Source organism: Balaenoptera musculus, chromosome 5 (assembly GCF_009873245.2).
Source record: "Balaenoptera musculus isolate JJ_BM4_2016_0621 chromosome 5, mBalMus1.pri.v3, whole genome shotgun sequence".
Lineage (NCBI taxonomy): Eukaryota > Metazoa > Chordata > Mammalia > Artiodactyla > Balaenopteridae > Balaenoptera > Balaenoptera musculus.
The window spans coordinates 41,972,735-42,000,455 of NC_045789.1; the positions used below are offsets into that span (position 1 = coordinate 41,972,735).

General features: G+C 40.2%; 1 protein-coding gene across 2 annotated transcripts; it reads left to right on the forward strand.

The window, feature by feature from the left end:
* The first annotated feature begins 8,169 nt into the window (after window positions 1–8,169).
* Window positions 8,170–26,534, forward strand: COQ2 (coenzyme Q2, polyprenyltransferase). 2 transcript variants are annotated; one of them, XM_036853856.1, is made up of 7 exons: window positions 8,170–8,467; window positions 12,796–12,962; window positions 17,271–17,392; window positions 19,048–19,133; window positions 20,765–20,898; window positions 23,836–24,024; window positions 24,710–25,858. In XM_036853856.1, the coding sequence occupies exons 1-7, from the start codon at window positions 8,215–8,217 to the stop codon at window positions 24,758–24,760; spliced, it is 1,002 nt and encodes a 333-aa protein (XP_036709751.1). In that variant the 5' UTR covers window positions 8,170–8,214; the 3' UTR covers window positions 24,761–25,858. The 2 variants fall into 2 exon arrangements, with proteins under 2 accessions (XP_036709751.1, XP_036709750.1); XM_036853855.1 differs by lacking the exon at window positions 24,710–25,858 and adding an exon at window positions 25,868–26,534 and having other exon boundaries at window positions 8,172–8,467.
* The last annotated feature ends 1,187 nt before the right edge of the window (window positions 26,535–27,721 follow it).

A 27,721-nucleotide genomic window follows, 5' to 3' on the forward strand; every position in this document is an offset into this window, starting at 1 on the left:
GCCAGGTTCGAGTCCTTGCTGCCTGGATTCAAGTTGCAATCTGAGTTACACAGTGTTACTCCTAAATGAGAAAACTTAAGATAGATGAAAAAAAGCTGTAAATTAAACAGTCAGGGCTATGGGAAATCCATGATGGCCACTTGGCTCTTCCCGGCTCCCTGGCAAACTCCATTTTTTATTTAATGGGTTAAAGCCCTTCTTGGCTACAAGGCTGATGCCCTCACAATTTAAAAAAAAAAAAAAAAAAGGTTAAAAATGTGTTTTTCACTTGGGGCATACTTTTTACAATTTTTAGTAATCAGGGTAACCATTTTATTGAACAAATTATACAAACCTATGTGATCAACTATCCAGACTTATTTTACAAACAAATTAATTTTAATTTGGCTATATTTGGTAAAAATAAGGGTAATTTTAAAGAAAAAAAATTACGTTTTAATAGATATAAAATTTTAGTTTTGCTACTTAAGGTCCGTATCTACTGTCTAAAACTCACTTTTCAAATAGCTCTCTGTTGCTATGTTATATTATTGTAAAGCTTAATTGAGTTATTAAGAAGGTATTTTAAGCTTGTTTCTAAAGCTGATCATTGTAATCTATTTTTGGATGAAGGCTAGATGCCCATAATCTATAACCAGGGAATTATACATACTAAAAAAAAAAAAAAAAAATGTAAAGGACTGTGTCCAACCTAGATAAAAGGCCTCTTATCAGGTATTCTTAAGTACATCATGCCCAAGACAACTGAAGGGGATCAACTTCCAAGACTTAAGGTACTTTTCCCCTAATTACTAGAAGTGCCCAACGGAGGACTTCCTGAGCCCTGATGTCAGTCTTCCCCTCCCTTCAGCCCTTACAAGTGCTGACCCTTTATTCCAATTTGCAGCCAGACCAGTTCTTGCTCACTGTCAACAGCACTGGGGACACCTTCTGTACTCTTCCTTTGCGACAATCTCTCGGGCATTAACACCTGGTTGGGAGACTACTTTGGAAGGGATAACATCTAAAGTTGTAAGTACAAATCTTAATTAAACTGCAGGTGGATTTTGACACGGGAAGAAAACCTTTGGATGGCTAACTATTGCTCTGGTGACAGCTGCTATAGCCATGGAAATGGCTGCTCCAACAAGGGCTATCTCACAGGTGGGAGCCGTTGCTCCAGCGGAGGCTATTATCCCAGGGGAAAACGCACCCAAGGGTGAGGAGAGACCTCCTTTTATCCCAAGCTACCCAACGGGCCCATTGTCAGCCTAGTTAGCACACGCAGCAGCGTAAGTTACCAACCAACTGCCCCTACGGTTCTGACTCCAAGAGAAATTTCTGATAAAAATCAAGGAACAATAAGAGTTCATGTGCTTTTTTCAATGTCCGATCTAAGTCTGGCAGAGGATAAGTTGGGAAGTTTTTCTGAGGATCCTGAACTTTTCACAAAGGAGTTTACTGGGTTAATGAGATCTTTTGATCTCACCTGGGGGGATTTACGGATCTTATCCCACTGCTACACCCCTGAGAAAGAACAGCATATACTACTGGCAGCCAGAGCCCATGCTGACCAAGTGGCAGCCCAAGCCCAAGAGGGCCACACGGTACAGCAGGTGGGAAACAACGCTGTCCCCGAAGCAGATCCACAATGGAATGGCCAGATACATTTTATTGGTAGGGATGGATGGGACCATATGATTAGTTGTTTAAGAGGGTATGAGAAAGCTTACAGTGAAACCCGTCAATTATGAAAAAGTGAAAGAAGACCAACAGGGACCAGATGAAAATCCTACAGTTTTTCAAGGGAGATTAGTGGACGCTTTTAAAAAGTATACAAATGTGGATCCCTCCTCCCCGGAGGGAGAGGCCCTTTTGGCTCTGCATTTCATAGCCCAGTCTGCCCCAGACATCAGGGACAAAATTCAAAAAACAACTGCCGGTCCTCAGATCCCTATGAGTGATTTGCTCCAATTGGCTTATTTGGTTTTCAATAACAGGGATGTGGCCAAAAAGACTGAACGCACCCAGAGAGATAAACGAAAAGCCCAAATGATGATAATGGCTTTGTCCACTCAGTGACCACCAAAGGGGAGGCCAGGCTTTCTAGGCCAATTTGGCCATAGCAGACCATAAGGCCCATGGGTACCCAGACAAAATCAGTGTGCCCTGTGTGGACAGAAGGGACACTACAGGAAAGATTGTGATTGATGTGCCCTTTGCAAACAGCCAGGAAATTGGAAGAGGGAATGCCCCAGATGCCAGAGAGTGAGGGGGGCCCCTCGTCCTTTGATGGTTTCACAATCAAAGGACTGAGGGGGTCCAAGGCCCAAGGTAGCCCTGCCTAAAATTACCATCTACATAACTAAGGCTGAACCTCAGGTGGTCATTGAAGTGGTGGGCCACTTGATAAAATTTCTTACAAACACTGGTGCAACCTTCTCAGTCTTAACATAAAAGATTGGAAGCCTTAATAACCATAAGAAATAAAGAAGGGAGTATCAGGAAAGAGACAGGGACACACTTTCCTGGGACCCCTTTTGTGCAACATCAATGGCTGGTCGTTTCTATATTCCTTTCTGTTCATGCCTGACTATCCTATTTTTTTAATGGAAGAGACATATTAACTAAGTTAGGGGCCACTCTGTTTCTCAAGGGACAAGGAAGGCACCCTTATCACCAAATGATATTAACAAAAAATAAAGAAGAACAGATTAAATCTATAACTGAGATAAAAGACTCCATAGACCCTAAAATATGAAACACTGACGTTCTAGGCCTAGCCAAAAACAAACAGATTGAGGCCTTAAGTGACCCTCTTCCAGATTTAGAAACTGTTTGGGAAAAAATGGTTTGGATCGTCAAAATCATGGTTATAATCTCTTTTAATGACTCTTTTAATGCTTAATTTCTTTTAATTTATATCTTTTCGTAGACTCATCCTCTGATGCTTAACATCCAAGAGGGCTTAAAGGATGATGTTAAACAAAATGACATTGGTTTACAGTTCTCCCAACAGAGAAGGGACAGTCAGCCAGGTGTTTTACTCCTTCCCCAGGCAGGCCTACTTCCCATCTCAGCAGGAAGCAGTTAATGATCAGTTGTCACCCCTTACTCCCTTTTAAGCATAAAATGGTAAACACCTGGAGGGGGGAATGATAGGGACAGAGTAAAGGGACAAAGCAGGTGATTAAATAGTTAATCAATCCCACTAGGGGATTGTAAGTAGAAAAAATATGGGAGACCCCTGTAAGTTAACGATTACTCAAGAAAGCAGGTTTGCTTAACCGCAAAACCAAGCAGGCTTGCTTAGCAACAAAACCAGGCAACAGAAGCATGAGACATGCCCCCAAACAATAAAACAATGGTGGAATGAGACCCACATCCTGCCCAGTGAGCTCAGTAAGTTAATGATCCCTAGGACATGCTCTCTGCACACATAAAAAACAATAATTTATAGAAAGGTGCTCATCGTACAGAGACCTGAAATAATTTTGTACCGTCCTGGCTTGACCATGTAGAGACAAAAAGCTCCCCTGCCCAACCTGGAGAAGAAGCTGACGATGGAAGCATGACGTCTACTCAAAAATGAAGAGGAAAGTGGTCTTTTCCCCCTCCCCACTTTTCCTTTGCTTATAAAACTGTAGCCCACTAAGTTCTCGGGGTGCGGCACCCTCTCACCCACCCGCTTGTAAGCTTCACAAGCATCCTATTCTAAAAAATCACTTCTTATCTCTCACTTTGCCTCTTGCTGGATTCTTTCTGCACCAAGACATCAAGGACTGGGCTCTTCAGAGCCCCCTGAAACCACACCTATCAGTTTCAGGAGGACTGTCTACAATTCCAGAATTCATGGCAGTGGTTACGGGCAGATGCTGTTTTCATTTAAGTTTCAGGCTAGAGATTACGCCCAAACAAAATAACAGACTCAGAAACTCAGCCTTCATCTGCATCTCCCACAAAACCCAGCTCCAAGGCTCTTTTCCCCACCAAACACAAAAAACACTCTGATGGCAAGTCTGATGATTGCTCTACAGTAATGAGCCCACCAAGGGAGCTAGAAGAGGCCCAGCTCCAGAGGCCCAGCTCCCAGCTAGAAGAGGCACTCCCATTGAGGGTGACAATGGCAGGACAAAGTCTAGGACTAGTACTTCTGCATCAAGCTGCAGAGCAAGGTCTGGCTACTCTGGAAGTTCACATTTTCTCTGTGTCTCCCCTGAGCTCCATTCATCAGAGATAGGACCACATACAGTATTCTTATTCCTCATTTAAATCTCCTTAAAATGATGAAAAGCTAAGGTGGGATAGTTCCCTCAAATCTATAGAAATACACACTGACAGGCTTCTAAGAAGTATAACTAAGAATCACATCACATAGATAATTTCTACTTTGGGGACAATTTAAGTGCTTGATATGCCTGCAGAAACACATTGTTCCAAAGGCCAAGGCAATGTCTACTGAATTTGAGTCTGGGATGTCTTTGTTGAGTTTGAGAATCCAGATGAAAAGACATCGAAACTGTTAAAAGGTAAACTGAGGCATGTTAAAATTTTTAAGGGTTTATTTGAACATTTGTCTATTCAAACGGTCCAGAACCAAACTGGAAGTGGTTAGGAACACACCTCGGACAGGAGCCAGGGAAAAGACATGTGAAGAAAGTGTGAAGCAAGGAAAAAGAAATCATTTGATTGGCTATAGCTTAAAGCCTAGTTGGCTATTTGTGACTAGTTATCCTTAGCATTCTGATTTCCTAACCTTGAGGCAGTTACAAACTTAGATTTGGGTTTGCTTATTTAGGCTGCCACAGCGTAGAATCACGTCAGTCTAACGCCCTCCTCACTTAATTAATTTAAGAAACATTTGGAGGAAGATGGCTGTGTGATCAGGAGGCCCTCTCCAACAGTGCTGACCCTTGGCCTAAACCTCTTACCTGTCCCCCAGCCACACAAGACACCCTATGGAGACCCATATCCCCAAAGAGTACACTTATCCTAGGGCCAGTGCAGCCTCAGAAGCTCCTTATAGCCCTCCCTTGAATCAGGGTTGCAAGAACTCCTGCCTCTCTGTAGCAGACCCCAACCAGAAAAATACTGTCATGTTTATAACTGGGGGAGGATAGGTAGGAAAAGCCCAAGCCAGAAGGCTGGATCAGCAAGGGCTGCCACTTTAGAACTTTCCTGATCCCCAGAGGCAGGCATCCAAATCTTTAACTGAAGTGCTTATCTGATGTGAGTCTATTTGTTTTGGCTGCAGAAGAGTGGTGTCTCTGGGTTACTGTTTATCACTGCCCTCCAGTTAGGTGTCCTTAAAAGTGAGCTCATCTGTTTCCAACTTCTGAAAGAGTAAGTTGCAAAGTCAGCTGAACAAGTAAGCTTCAGGATGCTACTGCTTTGTCTCGTCCTTGGAGCATGTCTTTTATTTTCACATAAAATATCCTAAGTTGAGTCTAGGGACCTGATTGCAAACATCTGCCTGTTAGTCTGTCTGTTACTTTAAGAAAGGAAGAAGTTTATGCAGGTAAAGTTTCTATTAGGACTAGAATTGGTATACCTTTAAGTCCCCTTCTGACTCCTATATACATATACATATGTATGTATATATAAAATTTATATATGGAATATATATTTATGAATATTTGTATATTTATATAATATTGCCATATAAGAAAAATATTTAGTTTTTGTCTCTAGTTCCTGGCACAAAGTTCCTAAAATCCTTGGAATTTCCTGAGTGGCGTCTTTTCTCATTCATAAGGAGCCCCCTTTGAGCGCACCAGAGTTTATACTAATGAGGGGACTTTTGTAAAGTCCCAAAGAATGGGGGCTGGTTGCCAGAGGAACCAACCACCTGATTAGTGGGTTGGAACTTTTAGCCCCACTCAGATCTCCAGGGGAGGGAGAAGGACTAGAGACTGAGTTCAATCACCAATGGCCAGTGATTTCATCCATCATGCCTATGTAATGAGGCCTCCATAAAACCCCAAAAGGACAGGGTTCAGAGAGCTTCAGGGTTGGGAAGTAAGTGGAGGTGAGGGGAGAGTGGTGCATGTATAGAAAAGGCGTGGAAGCTCTGTGTTCTTTCCCACATACCTTGCCCTATTTATCTGCTCAATCTGGCTGTTCCTGAGTTATGTCCTTTTATAAAAAACTGATAATTAGGTAAGTGAAATGTTTCCTAAGTTCTGTGAGTCACACTGGCAAATTAATCAAACTCAAGGAAGGGGTCTTGGGAACCTCTGATCTATAGCCAATGTAGGGAAGCAAAAATTTGTCACCCCAAAATGTGTCTCTTTGACATGGAGATATTTTTAAGCTGGTTGTTTTTAAGAAACAAATGGCTCAGGAAGAGCTTTTACCTTCTCCCCTCTCCAACTGCCTAAAAGACTTTAGAAAGAGGATCTGTTCCGGGAAGGAAGCTATCACCATAGATAACTACAGTATAATGTGAGCTAGGTGTGGTAGACAGGGAGGAACCTAGCAAAATCTGTTCATTAAAATTCTCTCTGAGTCCTATTATTTCTGTATGGTCCAGCAAACATTTGTTTACCAAACATTTGCTCTTTTCATTCTTTCATTTCTTTCTTCTCCTTTGAAGCCCCAGGCCCCTACCCCTTCTCCTTAGTCCAGGAGACCATATATACCTCATTTTACCTGACTGTCTTTGGAGGCTCTCCTGTTAGGATTCCCCATATATATGTAATTAAATTTGACTTTCTCCTGTTAATCTGTCTCATGTCAATTAATTCTGAGACCAGCTGGAAGAACCTAGAAAGGTAGAGGAAAACTTTTTTTCCTCCCCAACAATGGTAGGTCAGAAGCACAGGTAACAACCTGGACTTTTTTTTTTTTTAATTTATTTTATTTATTTATTTTTGGCTGCGTTGGGTCTTCTCTGCTGAGCGCGGGCTTTCTCTAGTTGGGGCGAGCAGGGGCTATTCTTCATTGAGGTACGTGGGCTTCTCATTACGGTGGCCTCTCTTGTTGTGGAGCACAGGCTCTAGGCGCGTGGGCTTCAGTAGTTGCAGCACACAGGCTCAGTAGTTGTGGCTCACGGGCTCTAGAGCACAGGCTCAGTAGTTGTGGCGCACGGGCTTAGTTACTCCACAGCACGTGGGATCTTCCCGGACCAGGGCTCGAACCTGTGTCCCCTACATTGGCAGGCGGATTCTTAACCACTGCACCACCAGGGAAGCCCTGACAACCCGGACCTGTGATGGGCTTCTAAAGTGGGGGTCAGCGAGCTTACAGAACTGAGCCTGCAACCTGTGGGCTCTGATGCAAACTCCAGATAGATAGTGACAGAACTGAGTAAAGTTATAGGACACTCAGGGGTCGCAGAGTTGCTTGATGTGTGGAAAATCCACACGTCTGGTGTCACAAGCCAAGTAGTGTTGTAGTAGAATACTGAGAGCAAACGCGGACAGGAGGAAGTGTGTGTTTTCCTTTACAAATATAAAACGAAATTTCCCAGGGCCTTGATGCTTCTGTCTACAACTGAACAGGCTGTGAGCTAGTTTTGTAAATTTATTAAGGACCACCCCGTTGCCACCACCACTGGAGACAAGATATCACAGAATCACTGTTGAGGTTTTAAAGAAAGGCGCTGAAAGACTAACCCAATTCCCTAGAATACTAAAATTCAAATGAGAGACTTGCCCATAGTCACTCAGTAAGTGATTAAATGGGATAATACATGTAAAGTGCCTGTAACCGTGCCTGGCACAGAGCGCTATCCAGAAGTTGGCTATGATTAACCCCTTCGAGCAGATATTCTAGCTGCAGGCCCATAGCATCCCACACACTCGCTGTTCTGGATTATACGAACTGCTTTGAATTGATAATCAAGTTTAAGGTTTTCCCTTGCGTAATGCATGTCTGTTAACTCTGAGTACGATTTTAATGTACATTCTCGGATTTGGCCGCTTGATGCCCTTTTAGCTTTAAAAAGGAAACACCGCAAATCAGTATTTTGGGTTCAATAAGTTTTTCTCGGTGTTTTTTGTTTGTTTGTTTGTTTGTTTTCCTGTTACAACTGCTACGTATTTTGATAATAGGAACTCCTTTACCTGAAGAACTCCCTTACAGGTCACGTTGACCGCGATCCTTCCTGTTTCACGTTACTCGAAAAGCTCCGACCATCTGGTCATCCTGCTGACGTCACTGCGCATGCCTGCCTGTGACCGGACGCTCGGGAATGACGTCAGGCCCCTGCGGGTCCACGCTCTCCGGAGCGCCATGCTGGGCGCGGCAGGCGCGGGGCTCGTGCGGGGCCTGCGGGCAGGGACGCAGGTGTGGCTGTGGGGCTCGCGCGGCCGCTCCCTCACCTTGCCGCACGCGGCCCGTGGGCTCCACGCGGGAGACCGGCGGCCCTCAGCCGGGCGGGGGCCGCTCGAGCGGCGGCCGAGCCTGCCTGCGGCGGCGATCGTGAACTCGGCGCCCCGCCCTCTGCAGCCCTACCTGCGCCTCATGCGGTTGGACAAGCCCATAGGTGAGTGTGGACGGACGCGGCGGTCCGGGGGCTGCGGGCGCAGTGGAAGTGACGCCCGAAAGCCGGGGCTCGGCCGCCAGGCGCCGAATACCGTCAAGACACCCGAACAGGGCGATCTCCGAAGTAACCGGCCGGCTGTCATGCCTCTCTGAATCCTGAGCACGTGAGCCGGGCAAAAAATTCGCTCATTGCACAGTCCGTGTTTAAGTAGTGAATCGAGCAGAAATTCCGTACCCGTATCTCTGCATTTGCGCAGATTTACAGTGTGGAAGCACGTCTACGTTCATTATGTTTCATCCTTCCCATAATCCCAGAGCAAATAATTGAGACGATAAAGACGCTGAGGAAATTAAGGCTCTTTGGCAGAGCCAGACCAGATGATGCTGAGTTTTTTTAGCTCTTTGCCCTGCACCGTCCGTCACACAAAGATTTAATTCATTTGGATGCTGCAGGTACAGCATTTATGCACTACTTATCAGCTCACAGTCGCCTCCTAAGGGAGGATTTTGCTGAACTTCCTATTTAAATTCACCTTTCTCCTCAGTCTCTCTTTACACCCCATTTTTCTTCATAGCATTCGCCACTAGCCTTATGCATTTATTGGTTGATATACTTCTCCAATACAGTATAAGCTCCACTTATATGGGACTTTTATATCTAGTGTCTAGAACAGCCTAGCAGTAGTATTGAATGAATTAAGTCCTACAGCACTGGGTAGCCTTAGGGCTAGAAGGAGCTGTGGAAACTTTGTACTTTCAAAGAACTCCCAGTCTAGTTTAAAAAGACACAGTATTGGGTGAGTTGGAGAAGATTGGGTTAATAGTATTATGTATGTTAAGAAGATACACGTCTGCTTGCTTTGGTTCTAAATAAGATGACTGTAGGATTTTTCAGACAACTTATGCATAATACTAGTAGAATTCATTCAGCAAACATTTTTTGAGCCCTTACTGTATGCCAGGCACAATAAGTTGACAGTAGTAGAATTCCAGGTTTGATACTTCTTTACTTAAATTCTTCTTTTGTGGGGTAATTTTATGTTTATTGTTTTATTTTGTTGAATCTTGATCTTGTTAAAAAGTGGGTTTCATTGTTTTTCAGAAAGGATTACAACTTCCTACAACCATGTCACAAACTACATTGTTTTAGGAGGTTTCAGCAGGTAGCACTCTTTCCACTAAATTGGTGGTATAACTGGTTTTACCACGTTTATGGCTGAAACTGCATTTATGTTTTCTTGAAGATAATTTGTAATTAGTGAATGAATCTTAGACTCAGTTTACACAAGCTCTTTGGTCTGCCCATCACCTCTCAGAATGCTTACTCACTTTATAATCTCCCAGAGAGTTTTTACTTTTTCTATAATAAATATATCTTTCTGAAACCTATTGTATCCTCCCACCTCTGCATCTTTCTTCATGGGAGAGAACAGAATGAAAGTGTCATAGGGGAGACCAAAAAATGTTGCTGAGAATCAGGAGGGCAAAAGAACAATAAGAACTCATGGGTATTCAGAGCTTTAGGTATCCAGAGTGATAGCCTGGAGCCAAACTGCTTGGGTTTGAATTCCAGCTCTGCCATTTTTTTGCCTGTGTGGCCTTGGGCAAGTTACTGTCTCTATGCTTCAGTTTCTGTGTTTGTTAAATGGGTATAAAAGAAGTTGTGCCTATCTCATAGGTTTGTTTGTGAGACTCAAAAGTATTGTAGGACAGCACCTGGCACAGAGTAAGCACTATGAATTTGTTATTGTTTTCATTATCACCATTATTAATATTGTCTTATAACAACTCTAAGAGGTGGATGATGTTCTTTCCCCTCTTTTGCAGATGAGGAGCACTGAGGCTTCAAGTTTAATATACTTTAGTGTCTAGTGTCACTTACTAGGAGCAGACATTGAACCTTCATTACAGGAACCCTCCTCATCTATAGGGGCGCCCTGCAGATTCCTATCAGTGGTACCTATACGGTACCTAAAATGCAGACTTACAGCCAAGGAAATTTTGACACTGACACAAAATGCTATAGGTGGTTACACATCTTTCTCTTTAGAATTCTTTTTTAAATGGAACCTTCAGTTCTACTTGTACCAGGAAAATGCCTGTGAAGTAGTGTTCTTTTTTTTCTATCAGGGCAGGATCAGCTAGCTACTCCTCTGTCCTTCTGAGCTATACTGATAGGTCCAGGGAAAAGGAAGTGGTTAAACCCATTGTGTTTTAACCTCTTCATGCATCTGTTTCCTCATCTGTAAAATAGGAATAATAATAGTGCCTACTTTATAAGGGTATCTTTGAGGATTAAATGAGTTTGTATATATACAGCATTTAGAACACTGCTTGACATTTCACAAACATTTAGAAAATGGCATTGTTGTTATTGTTTTAGATGGGACACACTGAATATGAGTCTGTCCAGGACAACCTGAATTCAGGTCTAGACTGGTCATTTCTGATTCTTAGCCTCTCCTTGCCTTGCCTTTTCTGTGTGTTTAAGCCCCTTTTGGAAAAGCCTTCCTGAGTTTTTCCTACTCCATCCCCCATTAACTTGGGGGGCACTGTTTTATGCCTTTATAGCATCCTGTACTTTCCCTGTTGTTGAACTGATCTATTTCAGTGTTATTTATTTAACTGTGTTTCTTCCTTTTGCTTTATAAGCTGTGTGTAGGCAGAAATCAGCCCTCACTTAGTCACCATTGTATTCCCAGTTCCTGGAACAGCTCTGGTACAAAGTATGTGCTTTATAAATATTTGCAAATGAATAAAGCTTAAATTTAATGAAACTTAAACATGATCATAAGGACTTTGTCATTTGACCATTTTTGTACAGGATCTGATTTTTCTTTAGCCACATGTCCTATTTATTCCACTTTTTGAGGAGGAAGAAATTATCCTCTACCCTTCTAAGTTAAGTCTAAGAATTAAGTTGACATGAGACAGATTAATAGGAGAAAATCAAACAAAAATTTAATAGCATGTGTGGGTGAGAGAGACCCAGGAAGACTGAGTAACTCACCAAAATGGCCAAAATACCCTCACCTTAAATATCTTCAGCTAAAGACACAGCAGGATATTGGGGGTAGTGGTTTGGGACTTAAAAGGGGAGGAAGGTAATTCACTGGAGATAGAAAAGTAAATGTTTGGTAAACGGGCGTCTCTGGTCTCTAGGCCCTATCAAGTTTCCCCACCACACCTAGCCCATATTTTTGGCAGATATCTGATGATAGCTCTACTCTGGTAACATTCTTGAAAATGTTCTTGAATCTTCTGTTTCTTAAAAATAATCGGCCTAAATTAATCCTCATGCCAAAGGGACACATTTGTGGGGTGGCAGTCTTATATTGCTAATATACACTCTTATATTACTAATAGGAAAGAAAAGCTCAGAATTTATCTAATAGGTACAATATCCAAACATTTGTTGAAAGATTTTCTTTTGAAAATAGGATATCTACTACAGGTCATGTGTGAAGGCTCCTATCCCTACAATTTATTTGGTTTTAGCTTAATTTCATCTAGTTTATGGGCTGAGTACCAAGAACTAATCCCATTTGTGCATGTAGTAGCAAAATATTAAAAAAACAGTAGGTTAATCCTTCTTTCCCGCCAAACCATTTCATTATATTGTATTAACAACAATAAAGAAAGTTTTATTAAAGTTTTTTGAGCAGGTAATACATGCAGATGATACAAAATTTAAAAAGGTGTAAGGGTACAGAGTGAAAACTAAGTCTTCCACCACTTTTTCCCAACCAATCAGTTTTCTTCCCCAAAGGCAACTCTCAGTATCAGTTTCTAATGTTTCCTTCCTGACATCGTTTGTGAACAAACATTCAAATGTATGTATTTGTTTTATATGTGTATGCATGTGCGTATATACACGTACACACACACACGTACAGGAAAACTCTTCAGCTTGCCCTCCGTAGGAACTGGAACATTTGCAGCCTCCAGACATATATGACTATCCAGCTCCCCAGAGTATGTTGTCAGCCTTTGGGTTGCGCCAGTCTGATAGGTGGAAAATGTTATCCCAGTGTAATTTCCATGTGTATTTATCAAAGTTGAGTATCTTTTCATTGGTATAAGAGCCATTTGTATTTTCTATTATGTTTTTTGTCCATTTTTTGATCGGGCTTTTGATCTGTCTTCAGTTTCTGGGAACCCTATATATTAGGGAGAAGAGTCCTCTGTTATATGAGTTGCAAGCTTATTTTCCCAGTTTTGTCATGTGTTTTTGACTTTGTGTTCCTTACTTCTCTTGGATACAGGGTTTCAAACAAATGAAGACAGCTAACTTAATTTGTACCTTTTTTGTCTTTTTATTTTGCTTAGGAACCTGGCTACTGTATCTGCCATGTACTTGGAGCATTGGTCTGGCAGCTGAACCAGGTTGTTTTCCAGATTGGTACATGTTATCCCTCTTTGGCGCTGGAGCTGTTCTGATGCGTGGCGCAGGCTGTACTATTAATGACATGTGGGACCAGGACTACGATAAAAAGGTAGATTCGTCCCAGAAAGGAACAGAGAGGCTCCTCTCAATTCTGCAGAGTAAGATGGTGGCATCACTTTTGAATGCCACATAAAGCAACCAGGATCGTTTAGTGTCCTCACTGAAATCCAGCGTAAGAAGTGCCAGTATCAGTTGAATAGCTGGTGTTGCAAAGTGCAGTGTGCTTCCTTTCCCAACAGAGGAGCGGCCATGGGGGCAAGGTGTGTACATCATTTTTACAAAATGAATTAGAATTTGGAAGGCCAGAGAAAGGATGTTGGGAGTGAAGGTGAAAATTCTATCCTGAACCTTTGGGTGTCTAAAAGAACTGTCACCCCTTCCTTTGAGATATATGTTGGAGCCATAACTATTCATATGTAAATCAGATCTTAATTTAAATGAATCAAGGCAGCCCTATTAGCATTTGCTATAATTATTTCTTTTAAAAACGTAATTTTATTTTTTTCTCCTTAGAAAAATAATACATGTTTATTCTGAAAAATTCAGACAGTACAAAAATAGAAAGGATAGAAAATGCAAGTCTTCCTTATCACCTCCCCCAAGCCCCCAGAAAAAACTTCATTTGAAGTTTGATACATTATATTTCTCTAGATTAATTTCTATGCATGTTCTAATGCATGTGTGTAATTATTTCTTTGTTCTTCAATAGACCGTTATTTTCTCAAGGGAATGGTCCGTCTTATTTGCCTTTTATTCCAGCAGCCATACTATAACAAGTATAAAATCATTAAATGCTTGAGTAAATAATCAAGTAAAATTTCAACTTAGAAGAAATCCAGGGTGAATTATGTGAAGTAAATAATCATGTGACACTCACATAAAGTGAATAATCTTCCCTGGTTTGCCTTTCATATAAGTCTTAGTTTTCCTTAAGCAAAGCACACCTATAATGATTTTTAGCTTATGGAACAGTGTCACATTAATAATTTTTAAATTGAAAAACATTTATTGAATACCTACTGTCTATGAGACACAGTGACAGGTTCTAGGATTGTGTGGATGAAAGACAACATTGCTGACTTCAGTTTAGTAGCTATCAAGAGATGGTGTCCACAAGGGCGCTTACTGCAGACCACCTACCTTACCTTAGCATAATGCAGGGGGTTAGAGAGAAGTTTTGATGGGGTGAGGTGGGGTAGGGTGACTTTGGAACTATGACAGACTAAAATGGCAAAAAAAGCCTGGGCAGGAGGGTAAAGGTCACTCTAGGCAGAGGGAACAGCAGACACAGAGGCATGGCTGTGAGACAAAGTATATTATGCTTGACAACTGCAACTATGTGGTTTGTGTGTGGCTGGAGGGTAGGATAGTGGCAGAGTGGCAGGTGATGCATGGTAAAGGCATCTCTATGTCTCGCTGACCGTTGGGATGCTTTGATCTATGCCAGGAGATGCGTACTTTCTTGTTTTGGGGGTTTGCACATCCTCGTCAGTTTTTCATCTGCATAACCATATGAATGAGGCTTCTGTCCAGTATCACTTCAAAATAATTATTGAACACATTTAGAGCAGCCTAATGTCAAAATCCTGGTTGTGATATTGTACTGTAAAGTTTTGCAAGATGTTACCCTTGGGGAAAACTAGATAAAGGATACATAGGATCTCTATATTTCTTATAATACAGAGATTTTTTTTTTTTAATTGCTTGTGAATCTACAATTATCTCAAAAGAAGTTTAATTTAAAAATAACATAATCAAACCAACCAACATTTTCTACTTTTTTAATTAACGAAATAGAGCCATTTAGTTTTGTCTTAAGTGATTTTTATTCTCACTAGATAAAAGGGAACTGATTAGATATCTTACATCTCCCCCGTGCCATTTTTCTCTGATTAGAGGAATCCAGAGTCTATGTTGACATACAACAAAGCACTTAAATGAGTATTTTGTAGGTATGGTTTTGCTAACATGAATTTTAAAATGTTATGAGCATCTCTTTTGCAGAATGGGTTTAAAAGCTTGGTCAAATTGTAACGCTTACCTTACGGTTTCTTAAAGACAGTATATTTATGGCTGAGGGTTTTGCTTAACATGTTAGATGACTAAGTAAATTGCTAATACATTAAATGATAAGTGAATTACTATTAGGTTATTTGGGTTAAATGTGTTTTGTTGATGATGTATGTAATCTGCTAGTCATGCGATAAACATTAGGTCCAATAAACATTGAAATAATATCAATACACAGGTGTTAATGATATGATTTAGTAAGCTGTGAGCATTCTAGTTTCATAAAAACCACATAGAATATGTTTTTTGATCATCATATTGCATCATTTTTATTCTTTTGATGGAGTGCTTGTTTATTTTCACCTCTCGAGTTTGGCCAGGCAATTACCATTGTACTGAAGGGGCAGTGTAATTTTGTGGTTAGTACTGTGGTTGGTGCGACTGGACTGACTGTGCTACCTTAGTATCTGTGACCTTGGAAAGTTACTGAGCCTCTCTGCCTCCATTTCCTAAAACTTAGAAATGGCAAGAACTTGTGAGTGGCTAAAAGAGAGTTGTTACAAGGCTTCAATGATGTGATGCATATATAGCTCTTAGATTATTAGCATTCAAATACTGGCAGGAATAATCATAATATCCTAAATCAAATATAAGAACATAAATATTGGGCTTCCCCGGTGGCGCAGTGGTTGAGAATCCGCCTGCCAATGCAGGGGACACGGGTTCGAGCCCTGGTCTGGGAAGATCCCACATGCCGCGGAGCAACTGGGCCCGTGAGCCACAACTACTGAGCCTGCGCGTCTGGAGCCTGTGCTCCGCAACAAGAGAGGCTGCGATAGTGAGAGGCCCGCGCACCGCGATGAAGAGTGGCCCCTGCTTGCCACAACTAGAGAAAGCCCTCGCACAGAAACGAAGACCCAACACAGCCAAAAATAAATAAATAAATAATTAAAAAAAAAAAAAAAAAGAACATAAATATTATTCCCACTTGAAACTACAGGGACCAAATCAAGGATAAGATACCCAGTTCTGGCACTAAGCAAGATGAGTCATTACAGTTTTTGACAAACTGTTTTATTGCACAGTGAAGCATGCTATAAATTGGGTCAGCAAATTTCTTCTGTAAAGGACCAGATAGTAAATACTTTAGGCTTTGTGGGCCACACAGTCTTTGTTGCAACTACTGCACTCTGTTACAGCGTGAAAGCAGCCACATACAATATGTAAAAAAATGGGTGTGTCTCTGTTTCAATAAAATTTTATTTGTGGACACTGAAATTTGAATTTCGTATTTTCATGTGGCACAATACATTACTCTTTCTTTGTTTATTTTCAGCCACCAAAAAAAGTAAAAACCATTGTTAGCTCATGGTTCCATACAAAAACAGACAGAAGGCTGGATTTGGCTCACAGGCCATAGTTTGCTAAACCCTCGCTATAAATTATACAAAAATATGTTATATTAATTATAGTTAACATTTATTGCATCAGGCACTGCATTCACTCTGTGAGGTAGGTGCTATTATTACCTCTCCCTCTCTTTCTGTTTTTCCTTAAATAGTAAATAACCTAAGTCTGAGGGAGGTCAAGTAACTTGCCAGAATTCACACAGCCAATAAGTGATGGAATGCTAGGCTCTCTAATCCCAGATCCTGAGTTCTTAACTTCCAGCAATGCTGAAAATTTTGGTTATGCACTTTATTTGTGGTTGAATTTAGAATAATCACATTTCATGATCTCTTGGAAGGAAAAGAATAATATATATTATTTGTTCACATAATTGCTCTACCTGTTCATATTCTTACAGTGAGTTTGCCCTTTATGTATGGGTGCAGTTAATATAAGATTACAGCCCCATTCCTACATAGACTGGCAAAAACACTCCCACTTTCAGACTCAGATAATCTGTCTTCTTTCTTCATGTCTGATGCCTGATTGCAGTGCTTCCCATACTCAAAGCATTTACATGATATCAGCCTTATCTAACATGCTCTGCACTTTCCTCTTTCCTGAGAATTCTTTATTTTTGTCCCTCTTTGCTCCATGGAAGTTGAACATATACTTGCTAAGTTGGGTAGGTAAATAGTTAGATTGGGAAGTTGCTTTGTTTTGTTTGTTTGGAGATGGGGATGGGAGAAGGAAAGAAAGGAATGAATGGTGGGAATTTTTAGTTCTTTTCAAAGCTATTTTAAATAGGAAGTTTTGATTCTTGGTAGTACTTCCAATGTTCACCTTTTATTCATATTTATGCCTTAGTACGTACCATGGGCCAGTCTCTGGAGTAAATGTTTAAGTAAATGATTGAGCTATTCCCGGACGCTAAGGTATCTGTTTTTATGTTGTTAAGGTTACAAGAACAGCAAGTCGCCCAATAGCTGCTGGAGACATTTCAACTTTTCAATCCTTTGTTTTTCTTGGGGGACAGTTGACCTTGGCACTGGGTGTTCTTCTGTGTCTGAATTACTACAGGTACAGTATATGTGTTTTTCATAATCATGTAAAAAATCTTTCCTTTGACATAGAAGTACGTACAAAATAAAACAGAAATATCTGTATTACAAAGTTGTTTATTACCTAATCAGGCATCTGTAAAGTTAGCAATGTAAGTCACCACACATTGTAAAGTCAAGAATGCTTTCAGCCACAGGAATGAAGAGATCAGCGTTTCGTTTATTCTGCACCACCTCCAGTACTTGCACTATGTGTTCCCTAAAGGACTCAAGACACTTCTCCTAGGTTTTCTAGGTGCGTGCGTGGGAGTGTGTGTATATACCCACTTGTATAATTTTATTTATCCTGCTAGTATCTCTGAAGCATTAGAGGCAGAAGTGATTATGCTCACTTTGCAAAAAGAGGAACTGGGTCTTTCCCAGAGTCGTATTCCTAATCAATGACAGAAGAAAAAAGAACTCATTCTTATACCTCTGAAACAGAGACAAAATTAGACTTTTGTGCACCAGGTGGCTGCTTACATAGTGCTTCAATAAGACAAAAAAGAGGAGGAGTACAGCAAATAAGCATATTTTATAGAGACTAGACTTAACTGCATATCTTGTTCTGATAGCTTCAGTCAAGTGAGAACACTTTGAAAGGTTATTCCTGGAGGGGTAGTGTTAAGTGAGCTGTGAGCTTCCTAAAAACATCTTATCTGACTGTCATCCTTTCATAGGTACTTTGTGACCTTATCCTCTTCTAGAGAAGTAACCCCTTGTGCATATAGGGAGGGATATCTTGACTCTAGTTCTCTGTTAGGACATCTCAGTTTACTAGCTATCTTAATGTTTGAAAGCAAAATTTAGGCAGTAGCACATGGGGAGTATTGTGTTGGATACTGGGGCCAGATGCCTTAGGTTTGCCTCCTGGCCCTGCTACTGACTAGCTGCATAACAATTGGCAAATTACTTTCTCTCTTTGACTTTAGTTTTTTCATCTGCAAAAAAACAAGTAGAATAAAACTACCTGCCTCGTAAGATTGTGGTGAAGGTTATAATGAGTTAACATATGTAGAGCAGTTAAAACAGTTGTAATACATGAAAGCAATATATGTGTTAGCTATTCTTATTTTGTTTCATTGTTTGTAACACTTAAGATATTTTCTAATCACCCTTTATGTTAATTAAAGTCCAGAAATCAAGGTCTAGGAAGAGAATTTTACATAACAAAAAATACAATTTAAATAAATCATTTCCTCATTAGTGTTGCTATTGTTGTCTTATTTACCGATTTTTAAGAGATGGTGAGGGCTTCCCTGGTGGTGCAGTGGTTGAGAATTTGCCTGCCAATGCAGGGGACACGGGTTCAAGCCCTGGTCTGGGAAGATCCCACGTGCCACGGAGCAACTAAGCCCGTGAGGCACAACTACTGAGCCTGCACGTCTGGAGCCTGTGCTCCGCAACAAGAGAGGCCGCGATAGCGAGAGGCCCGCGCACCGCGATGAAGAGTGGCCCCCACTCGCCGCAACTAGAGAAAGCCCTCGCACAGAAACGAAGACCCAACACAGTCATAAATAAATAAATAAATAAATAAATAAATAAAAATAAATAAATAAAAAGTAACTAGTATCACAAGCTTTAAAAAAAAGAGATGGTGATATTAATCTTTTTAATGTTTTTTCTTGATTTCAGTATAGCTCTTGGAGCAGCATCCCTACTTCTTGTCATCACCTACCCGCTAATGAAGAGAATTACATACTGGCCTCAATTAGCCTTGGGTGAGCTTGAAATAACTATAAGTATTTCCTTCAGTACCCTCAAGCTATACTTTTATATCTAATATCAATGCGTGTGTGTACGGTGTGTGTGTGTAATGTGGCAGAGATAAAATGTTAAGTCAGTCATGAAATTTTCCAAACCAAGAATAGATTTTCATGTTTTAATGGATGGCAATTAGCCATTTTTATTGGCTAAAAAATCTTGGACATCTACTAAGATTATCGTCATTATTTTCTGAAATGCTCTTAAAAATCTAGGTATGTCACGAAGAAAAAAAATTAGCCACCTTGACTTTACCGCTCTCTCTAGGTAGTTGATCTAGATGCCCTGAAGATTCTGGGGATTGGAATAGAAAGCACTCTGAGGCAGGAGAACAAGAGTTGAAGTGTGTGATAGCTTAGCTCCCTTTCTGGGAGAAGCCTTCCTTAGACTTAGCAGAAGAAAGTTAGCCAGTCTCTCCTGGGCTCCCATAGCACTCTAATGTGACACTTACTCATTTCAACAGCACTAATTCAACAGGAAGATATTGAGAGCCTACCCTCTCTTCCCGTTAATAACTTGTAAACACCTAGAAGATAAGCATTCTTTACATATGGATGGTGCGTCATCTAACGTGGCGCTTGGCACATCACAGGTATTCAATAAATATTTGTTGGCAGATAGAGGAAGATAGGTAGGTGAGTCAAAATCTATTGCAAAAATGTCTACTCCTAGACTTTTCTGTTCTATTCCTAGAATAGTCTAGAGTATTAAGAAAACTAGTATTTTTACTTTAAATATTTATTGACACCCTGACTTGCACTTTGTGCCAGGAATCACACCAGGTACTAGGAAAATAAACATGACTGAAACACATTCATCATCTTGAAGGAGCAAGTCCCTCAGGTACCTCAAAGTCCGTGGGTCCCAAACATCTTCTCAGAAACCCTTTTTCTCCTCCACATTGCCTATTTCCACTTAGAATCCCTCCTCCTCAGTTGATGAAGTACCTCTCCTCTGTGGTCCCACAGAGCATGCATGTCAGTGTACCTGAGGGACTTGCAGGTGGAGATGTCTAGCAGGCAATTCAGTATCTCGTCTGAAGCTGAGGGAAGTGATTAGGCTTACACATAGATATTTAGGAGTTGTCACCGTGTGGATGTTTGTTTACACTCCTCAGAGAGGGTGGGCTTGAAGAACAAGTGTTCCTGTCTAACTCTTGTTTCTGTAACTTAAAGGGGAAGTAGAGCAGTAATGGAAAGAACACAGGAGTTTGACTCAGATAGGTCTTAAGTTCAAACCCTAGCATCTAATACTATTTATCATTGGTGCCAGTCGTCATACTAGGTAGGATAAATGTTGTTCTCATGAAACCTCCTATTTATCAGCGGGATATTATTCTTTGTGTTAGCTATGTTATTTTAATCGTTAATTAACCTTTCTGGTTCTGTTTTCCTTTTTGGTAAAATGTAGCTAATTACTACCACATGAGAGACTTGAGAAAATTTAAGGAAGAAACGTATCTGAGAAAACAGCATACACAGAGCCTAGTACATAGAAGCATTTAATACATGCTGATGCCTCTCTCCTTCCCTTTGGAATTCTAAAGTACGTTTAGACTTTTCTCCTCTTTCTGTTTCGCTAATTACAGGGTTGACTTTTAACTGGGGAGCATTACTTGGATGGTCTGCTGTCAAGGGCTCCTGTGATCCATCTGTTTGCCTCCCTCTGTACTTTTCTGGAATTACGTGGACTCTAATATACGATACTATCTATGCTCATCAGGTAAAGAAATATTCTTTTTCATAACTTTGGCTTAACTGTTATCATTTTTTAAGAACTTTAAAATAAGAACTAAATTAAAAGGAAAGTGTTTTTTCTTTAGGCTTTTTAAAAAAATTGAGGTCACATTGTATGTGTCACGTGTGCAACATTATATTTCGACTTCTGTATACACTACCGCATACTCAGCATCAAAAGTTTAGCTTCCGTCCGTCACCATACCATTGACCCCCTTTACCCATTTTGCCCTCCCCCTTCCCCTTTCCCCTCTGGTTACCACTAATCTATTCTGTGTATCTGTGTGTTTAGTTTTATTTTGTTTGTTCATTTCTTTCTTTCTTTTAATATTCCACACATGAGTGAAATCATAGTGGTATTTGTCTTTTTCTGTCTGACTTACTTTACTTAGCATAATACCCTCAAGATCCATCTATGTTGTTGCAGTTGGCAAGACTTTATCTTCTTATGGCTGAGTAATATTCCACTGTATGTATATACCACGTCTTTATCCATTCATCTGTTGATGGGCACTCACATTGTTTCCATATCTTGGCTTGCACATAACACTGTGATGAACATTGGGGTACATATATATCTTTTTGAATTAGTGTCTTTGTTTTCTTCAGGTAAATATCCAGAAGTGGAATAGCTGGATCATATGGTAGTTCTATTCTTAACTTTTTGAGGAATCTCCTTACTGTTTTGCCATATTTATATTCCCACCAGCAGTGCACAAGGGCTCCTCTTTCTCCACATCCTTGTCAACACTAGTTATTTCCTGTCTTTTTGATAGCCGTTCTAACAAGCATGAGGTGATATCTCATTGTGGTTTTGGTTCGCATTTCCCTATTAATTAGAGATGCTGAACATCCTTTCACATGCCTATTGGCCATCTGTATGTCTTCCTTAGAAAATTTCTTCAGGGCAATGTCTATTCAGATCCCCTGCCCATTTTATAATTGGGTTATTTGTTTTTTTGTTGTTGAGTTCTTTATATATTTTGGATATTAACACCTTACCAGATATATGATTTGCCAATATCTTCTCCCATGTGGTAGATTGTCTTTTCATTTTGTTGATGGTTTCCTTTGCTGTGCAGAAGTTTTTCAGTTTGATGTAGGCTCATTTATTTATTTCTGCTTTTGTTTCCCTTACCTGCGGAGACATATCCAGAAAGATATTGCTAAGACTGATGTCAGGGAGTGTACTGCCTATGTTTTCTTCTAGGAATTTTGTGGTTTCAAGTCTTTAATCCATTTTGAGTTAATTTTTATGTATGGTATAAGATAATGGTCTAGTTTCATTTTTTGCATGTGGCTGTCCAGTTTTCCCAGCGCCATTTGTTGAAGAGACTATCCTTTTTCCATTTTATGTTCTTTGCTCCTTTGTTGTAAATTAATTTTTCATATATGGATGGGCTTATTTCTGGGCTCTCAGTTCTGTTTCCAATGATCTGTGTGTGTCTGTTTTTCTGCCAATACCATGGTGTTTTGATAACGATAGCTTTGTAGTATAATTTGAAATCAGGAAGTATGATACCTCCAGCTTTGTTGTTTTTTCTCAAGATTGCTTTGGCTTTTCAGGGTCTTTTGTGGTTCCATACAAGTTTTAGGATTTTTTGTTCTATTCCTGTGAAAAATGTTGTTGGTATTTTGGTAGGGATTGCATTGAATCTGTAGATTGCTTTAGGCAGTATGGATATTTTAATAATTTTAATTCTTCAAGTCCATGAGCATGGAATATCTTCCCATTTCTCTGTGTCTTCTTCATTTCTTTTAACAATGTCTCATAGTTTTCAGAGTACAGGTCTTTCACCTCCATGGTTAAATTTATTCCTAGGTATTTTGCTGTTGTTGTTGTTGCGATTGTAAATGAGATTATTTTCTTAATTTCTCTCTCTTCGAGCTCACTGTTAGTATATAAAGCACAACAGATTTTTGTATATTGATTTTGTACCCTACAGCTTTACTGTATGTGTTTATAATTTCTAATAGGTTTTTGGTGGCAACTTTAGGGTTTTCGATATATAAAACCATGTCACCTGCAAATAGTGATTGTTTTTCTTCTTCCTTTCCAATTTGGGTGTCTTTTATTTCCTTTTCTTGCCTAATAGCTCTAGCTGGGAATTCCAATACTATGTTGAATGAAAGTGGCAAGAGTGGGCATCCTCATCTTGTTTCTGATCTTAGAAGGACAGCTTTCAGTTTTTCACCATTGAGTATGTTTGCTTTGGGTTTGTCATATATGGCCTTTATTATGTTGAGGTACAGTCCCTCTGTACCCACTTTGCATGAAGCCTCTGATGTCACATGACCGTGATTACAACACTATATGGAAATGCTTACAAATAAAGTTGCTGGAGGAGACCCGTCAACCAGATGTGAGTGTATCATCAAGACCTAGCTCTACTTAAACAGGAAGGATTTGTTGGGAGAGGCAAGGAATAAACTGAGCCAGAAGTGAAATCTGAATGGATGTGATTAGGTGGCAAGTGAACATTTTTCCACATGTGTGATTTTAGCACGATTGCAACTAAAATGTGTAGGAAATTATTGAGATGTGAAAACTCTGAAGTAAAGAAGAGCTATGTGAAGAATTAGAGTTGAGTTTGATTTCTAATTTATTAGTAAAAGTATAGTTGAAAGTCAGTATAGGGTGATAAAAGTACGATGATATGTAGAAATAGGTCTGGAAGATAATTTTAGCAGTAACATTTAACTTTGATTTGGCCTGCACCTTCATTTTTGATCAACTGTTTCTGAGTTACTGTCATGTTCTTTAAAAGACAGTTTCTCCTGGAATTAGATGGTAGTGATGGTTGCACAACCTTGTGAATATACTAAAACCACTGAATTACATACTTCAAAATGGTGAACTTTATGGTATGTGAATTAAATCTCAGTAACATCCAGGCAATTTCTTACTACTTTCTAATGTTAGGACAAGAGAGATGATGCTCTGATCGGGCTTAAGTCCACGGCACTGCTGTTCCGTGAAGATACCAAGCAGTGGCTCAGTGGCTTCACTGTGGCAATGCTGGGGGCACTGAGCCTGGTGGGAGTGAACATCGGTCAGACTGTGCCCTACTACACCGCTCTGGCTGCTGTCGGAGCCCATCTGGCTCACCAGGTTTGATCTTTTCCTTATCTTTCCCTCTCTTTTCTTTGGTGTAAATTATAAAATTTATTTAAACAAAATGCCCTCTGTATTTACCAAGCAAGTTACTTCCTTAAACAACGACTTGGCTTGTACTGCCTTGAACTGCCCCTTCCCTGCCCCAATATGTCATATAAGAAAGCTAGCTGTATTATTCTAGGGAAATAATGTAAACCTAAACCTAGATTTTTTTTTTCCTTCTCATTTTCCTAGAATTATTTCTGATGTGTGTCTAGAAAAATTTGAGCAATGTCTTAAGGTTGTGGGTTGAGTTGAATTACTCTGAAAGCAAACTGATCAACACAACTGTATTGTTTAAATGTGGGCATCTATTGATGGTTAGCAAACTAATCATTCATATGTTTGGGTCACACTGGCTCAGGGGCCAAGGCAAGATAAGACACAAAATGCGAAGATGTCAGAGTTCTGCCTACACAGTAGGAAACTGCCAGGATGTTCACCCAGCACCTCAGCCCCACATGTTTATATGGCAGGTCTACATCACTGACTTCTGTAAAATGAATGAACTAAGTAGAATTTAATTAAATAGGTTGCTTGTAAATGGACTGTATTTTTGCGTCAGTATTACTGTTATTTTCTTCGAACAGAATCGAAAAGATGTTAGTAAGCCTGTATTTAGATGATCTATTTTACACAGATCGGTGCATGTGTAAGCAGGACTTGCATAACATGGTATGAAGGAAACTAAAATCTGATGTGCATAAAGTAAACCACATACTATATCACCTTCATTGTTTTCCTCACCAGGAAAGCTAAAAGGTATGAATGAGTGATTCTCCACATTTCAGCATTTTCCTCTTCAGAATTTCTCAGCATCTCCTTTTGGTCATTACTCAGCTCCATGGGAGTTGTTATCATCAGTTGATTGTCTGATTAGGATAATGGATGTTTAGCAATATTTAAGCACCTGGATACTAGCAGAGGAAGGCAAAAATTATGGGGATAATCACAAATATTATAGGAAATATTTGGAACCCACTTTATATTCTGAATTGCCTTTGTGGTCCTCTGCCTAGTCCTTGACACAATACTTTAAGATGGACATAGTCTTCTAGTATTTGGAGAAAGGAAATCATGATGATTTTAAGTCTGCAGGTCACATAATAAAGAATAGTTGCGGGCTTCCGATGCTTAAGTCCAGGGAAGCGTAAAACAGGGACATGAGACTTTCTCGATATATTTGCAGGACAGCTGTGGAGAAAAGAGAGTGTGTTTGGTCGCTACCTGCAGATCTAGGATTTTAGGTGCCCTTCTCTATGTGGGGATGGGAGGGAGATTTTAACATGTATGGGGGTACTTCGGGGTATCATAAATAAACTGGGGAGGGACCACTACAGGCATTTAGTGAGCGAGGGCCAGGTACATTAAATATCTCTTGATGCAGCAGACAGCCCTGCATAGTAGAGGGTTGTCCTGCCCAAATGTAACTTGTTCCTCTGTTGAGAAACATTGCTCCGAAGAATAAAGCTAAACTGGAGGGTAGGAGTTGTAGAGAGCAGATTTTAGGTCAATCAGTTTAAGGAAGACGTTTCTAAATAGAATTAAAAATAGCATGTGTTGCCTCTCAGAGTGTTCCTGCACCCATCAAGTGCAAGTTTTTAGCTTAGATGATATCCATTGAGAGATATGGTAGATTTTTTTCTACGTTGGAAAACAATCTGGGGTACATTAAAGGCTTCCCATTGCTTAAAATTCTATAACAAAGGGCTGTTATCTTCTTTATATTGATGTGTTTATTTGTGATGCCTAAAAGTCCATACTGAGTTCTAACATGGCATGTATTCTTTTCTTATAGATTTACACTCTGGACATCCACAGACCTGAGGATTGTTGGGATAAATTCACCTCCAACCGAACAACAGGACTAATAATTTTTTTAGGAATTGTCCTTGGGAATTTGTGGAAAGAAAAGGAGACAGATAAAACAAAGAAAAATGTAGATAATAGAATAGAAAATTAGCAAATTAAGTTTATCTGGGGATTTTTAAAACAAACTTTTACAAAATACTCTCAGGTCTTATTACCACATAATTAGATTTGAATAACAGTCTTACAATATGTTAATGAATTACAAACCAGTAGATGAAGTTTTAGAGCATTTTTGCCTGGATTTTAGTTCAACTATGTACTAGTCAAATTCTTCCCCGTCACAGAAACCAGGAACTCTTCAGGATTTGCGATCACCTGGAGTATTTAAGTTACAATTCTCATCTGCAGTTACAGGAATTATATGAGTTTCGGCACTTTAGAAAAAAACTTGATGTGTGTCTCATCTAAATGAATGTCTCTGTAGGAAAATGGACTCTCTTTTTAGGGCAAAATAAAGGCTGCTACAGAAAGTTGAGGCTTATTGTTCTTTGCGTTGACCTTTACTTACTGCCGAAAGCTGTAATTCAGGAAACCGTTCTGTTTTTTATATTTTAGGAGAATTTAAATCAGTAAATAAAATTTTTTACCTGTTATACCTGTACATACTGCTGTTTGTTACCAACCCTGACATTTATTTGAGAGGTCTCTGTGTACAGCCATAGTGACCAGAATGGGCTGGCAGTCACTAATGATGACTTTAATTTCTATTTATTTATTTTCTATCTCAGGTGATTGTAATTGATAGGATAGTGGTATATTGGTTAGGTGTAGTAACTGTTTCTTTCCTTACCCCCTTCAGAATATTCTCAACGTAACAGCCACAACGATTTTCTTAAAACCTCTATAAGGCCATGTCATTCTTCTTCTCAGAACCCTCCAGGATCTTCCCAGGTCACTCAGTACAAACTAAAAGTCTTGTCACCTGCTAGGCCCACCATGATCTGACCTTGTCTGTGGCTCCTCCACTCACACCCCTCTGCAGCCCTGCTGGCCTCCGCACTGCTCCTCAACAGGCTGGACAGACTCGACCCAGGGCCTTTACATGTACAATTTCCTTTGCCTACAGTGCTGTCCTTGGATTATGTCTTAGTCCTTCACTGCAGGTCTTTTCCTAAATGTCACCTTCTCAAAGAGGCTTTTCTTAGCCGTTGTTTCTAAAATTTCATTTACAGGGGCTTCCCTGGTGGCGCAGTGGTTAAGAATCCGCCTGCCAATGCAGGGGACACGGGTTCCAGCGCTGGTCCGGGAAGATCCCACATGCCGTAGAGCAGCTAAGCCCATGCGCCTCAACTACTGAGCCTGCGTTCTAGAGCCCGGGAGCCACAACTACTGAGCCCACGTGCCACAACCACTGAAGCCCGCGTGCCTAGAGCCCGTGCTCCGCAACAAGAGAAGCCACCGCAATGAGAAGCCCGCGCACCGTCACGAAGAGTAGCCCCTGCTCGCCGCAACTAGAGAAAGCCTGCGTGCAATGACGAAGACCCAACGCAGCCAAAAATAAATAAATTTTAAAAAATAAATAAAATATATTTTAAAAAATTCATTTACAGATACTACCTACACTACCTATATTATTGGGGTTTTTTTCTCTTCACAACTTACCACTCTCAACCTAAAATATGTTTTACTTAATTTAAGTGGCTGTCATGAACAGTGGGGTGTAGTGCGTTTACTGCTGCCCACAGTGGAGATGGGTTATGGGCAGCAGTAAACGCAAAATTGCTTAATGATGGTAATGATAGGATGATGATACAGCTGACTCAGAGCACTTACACATGCC

Bases quoted from the DNA above. Each gene is read 5' to 3' on its own strand.
- COQ2 (XM_036853855.1), top strand. From the start codon at position 8,215: ATGCTGGGCGCGGCAGGCGCGGGGCTCGTGCGGGGCCTGCGGGCAGGG. The intron at 17,393-19,047 runs GTACAGTATATG...TCTTGATTTCAG, and splicing joins CTGTGTCTGAATTACTACAG to TATAGCTCTTGGAGCAGCAT. The intron at 20,899-23,835 runs GTAAAGAAATAT...TTCTAATGTTAG, and splicing joins ATACTATCTATGCTCATCAG to GACAAGAGAGATGATGCTCT.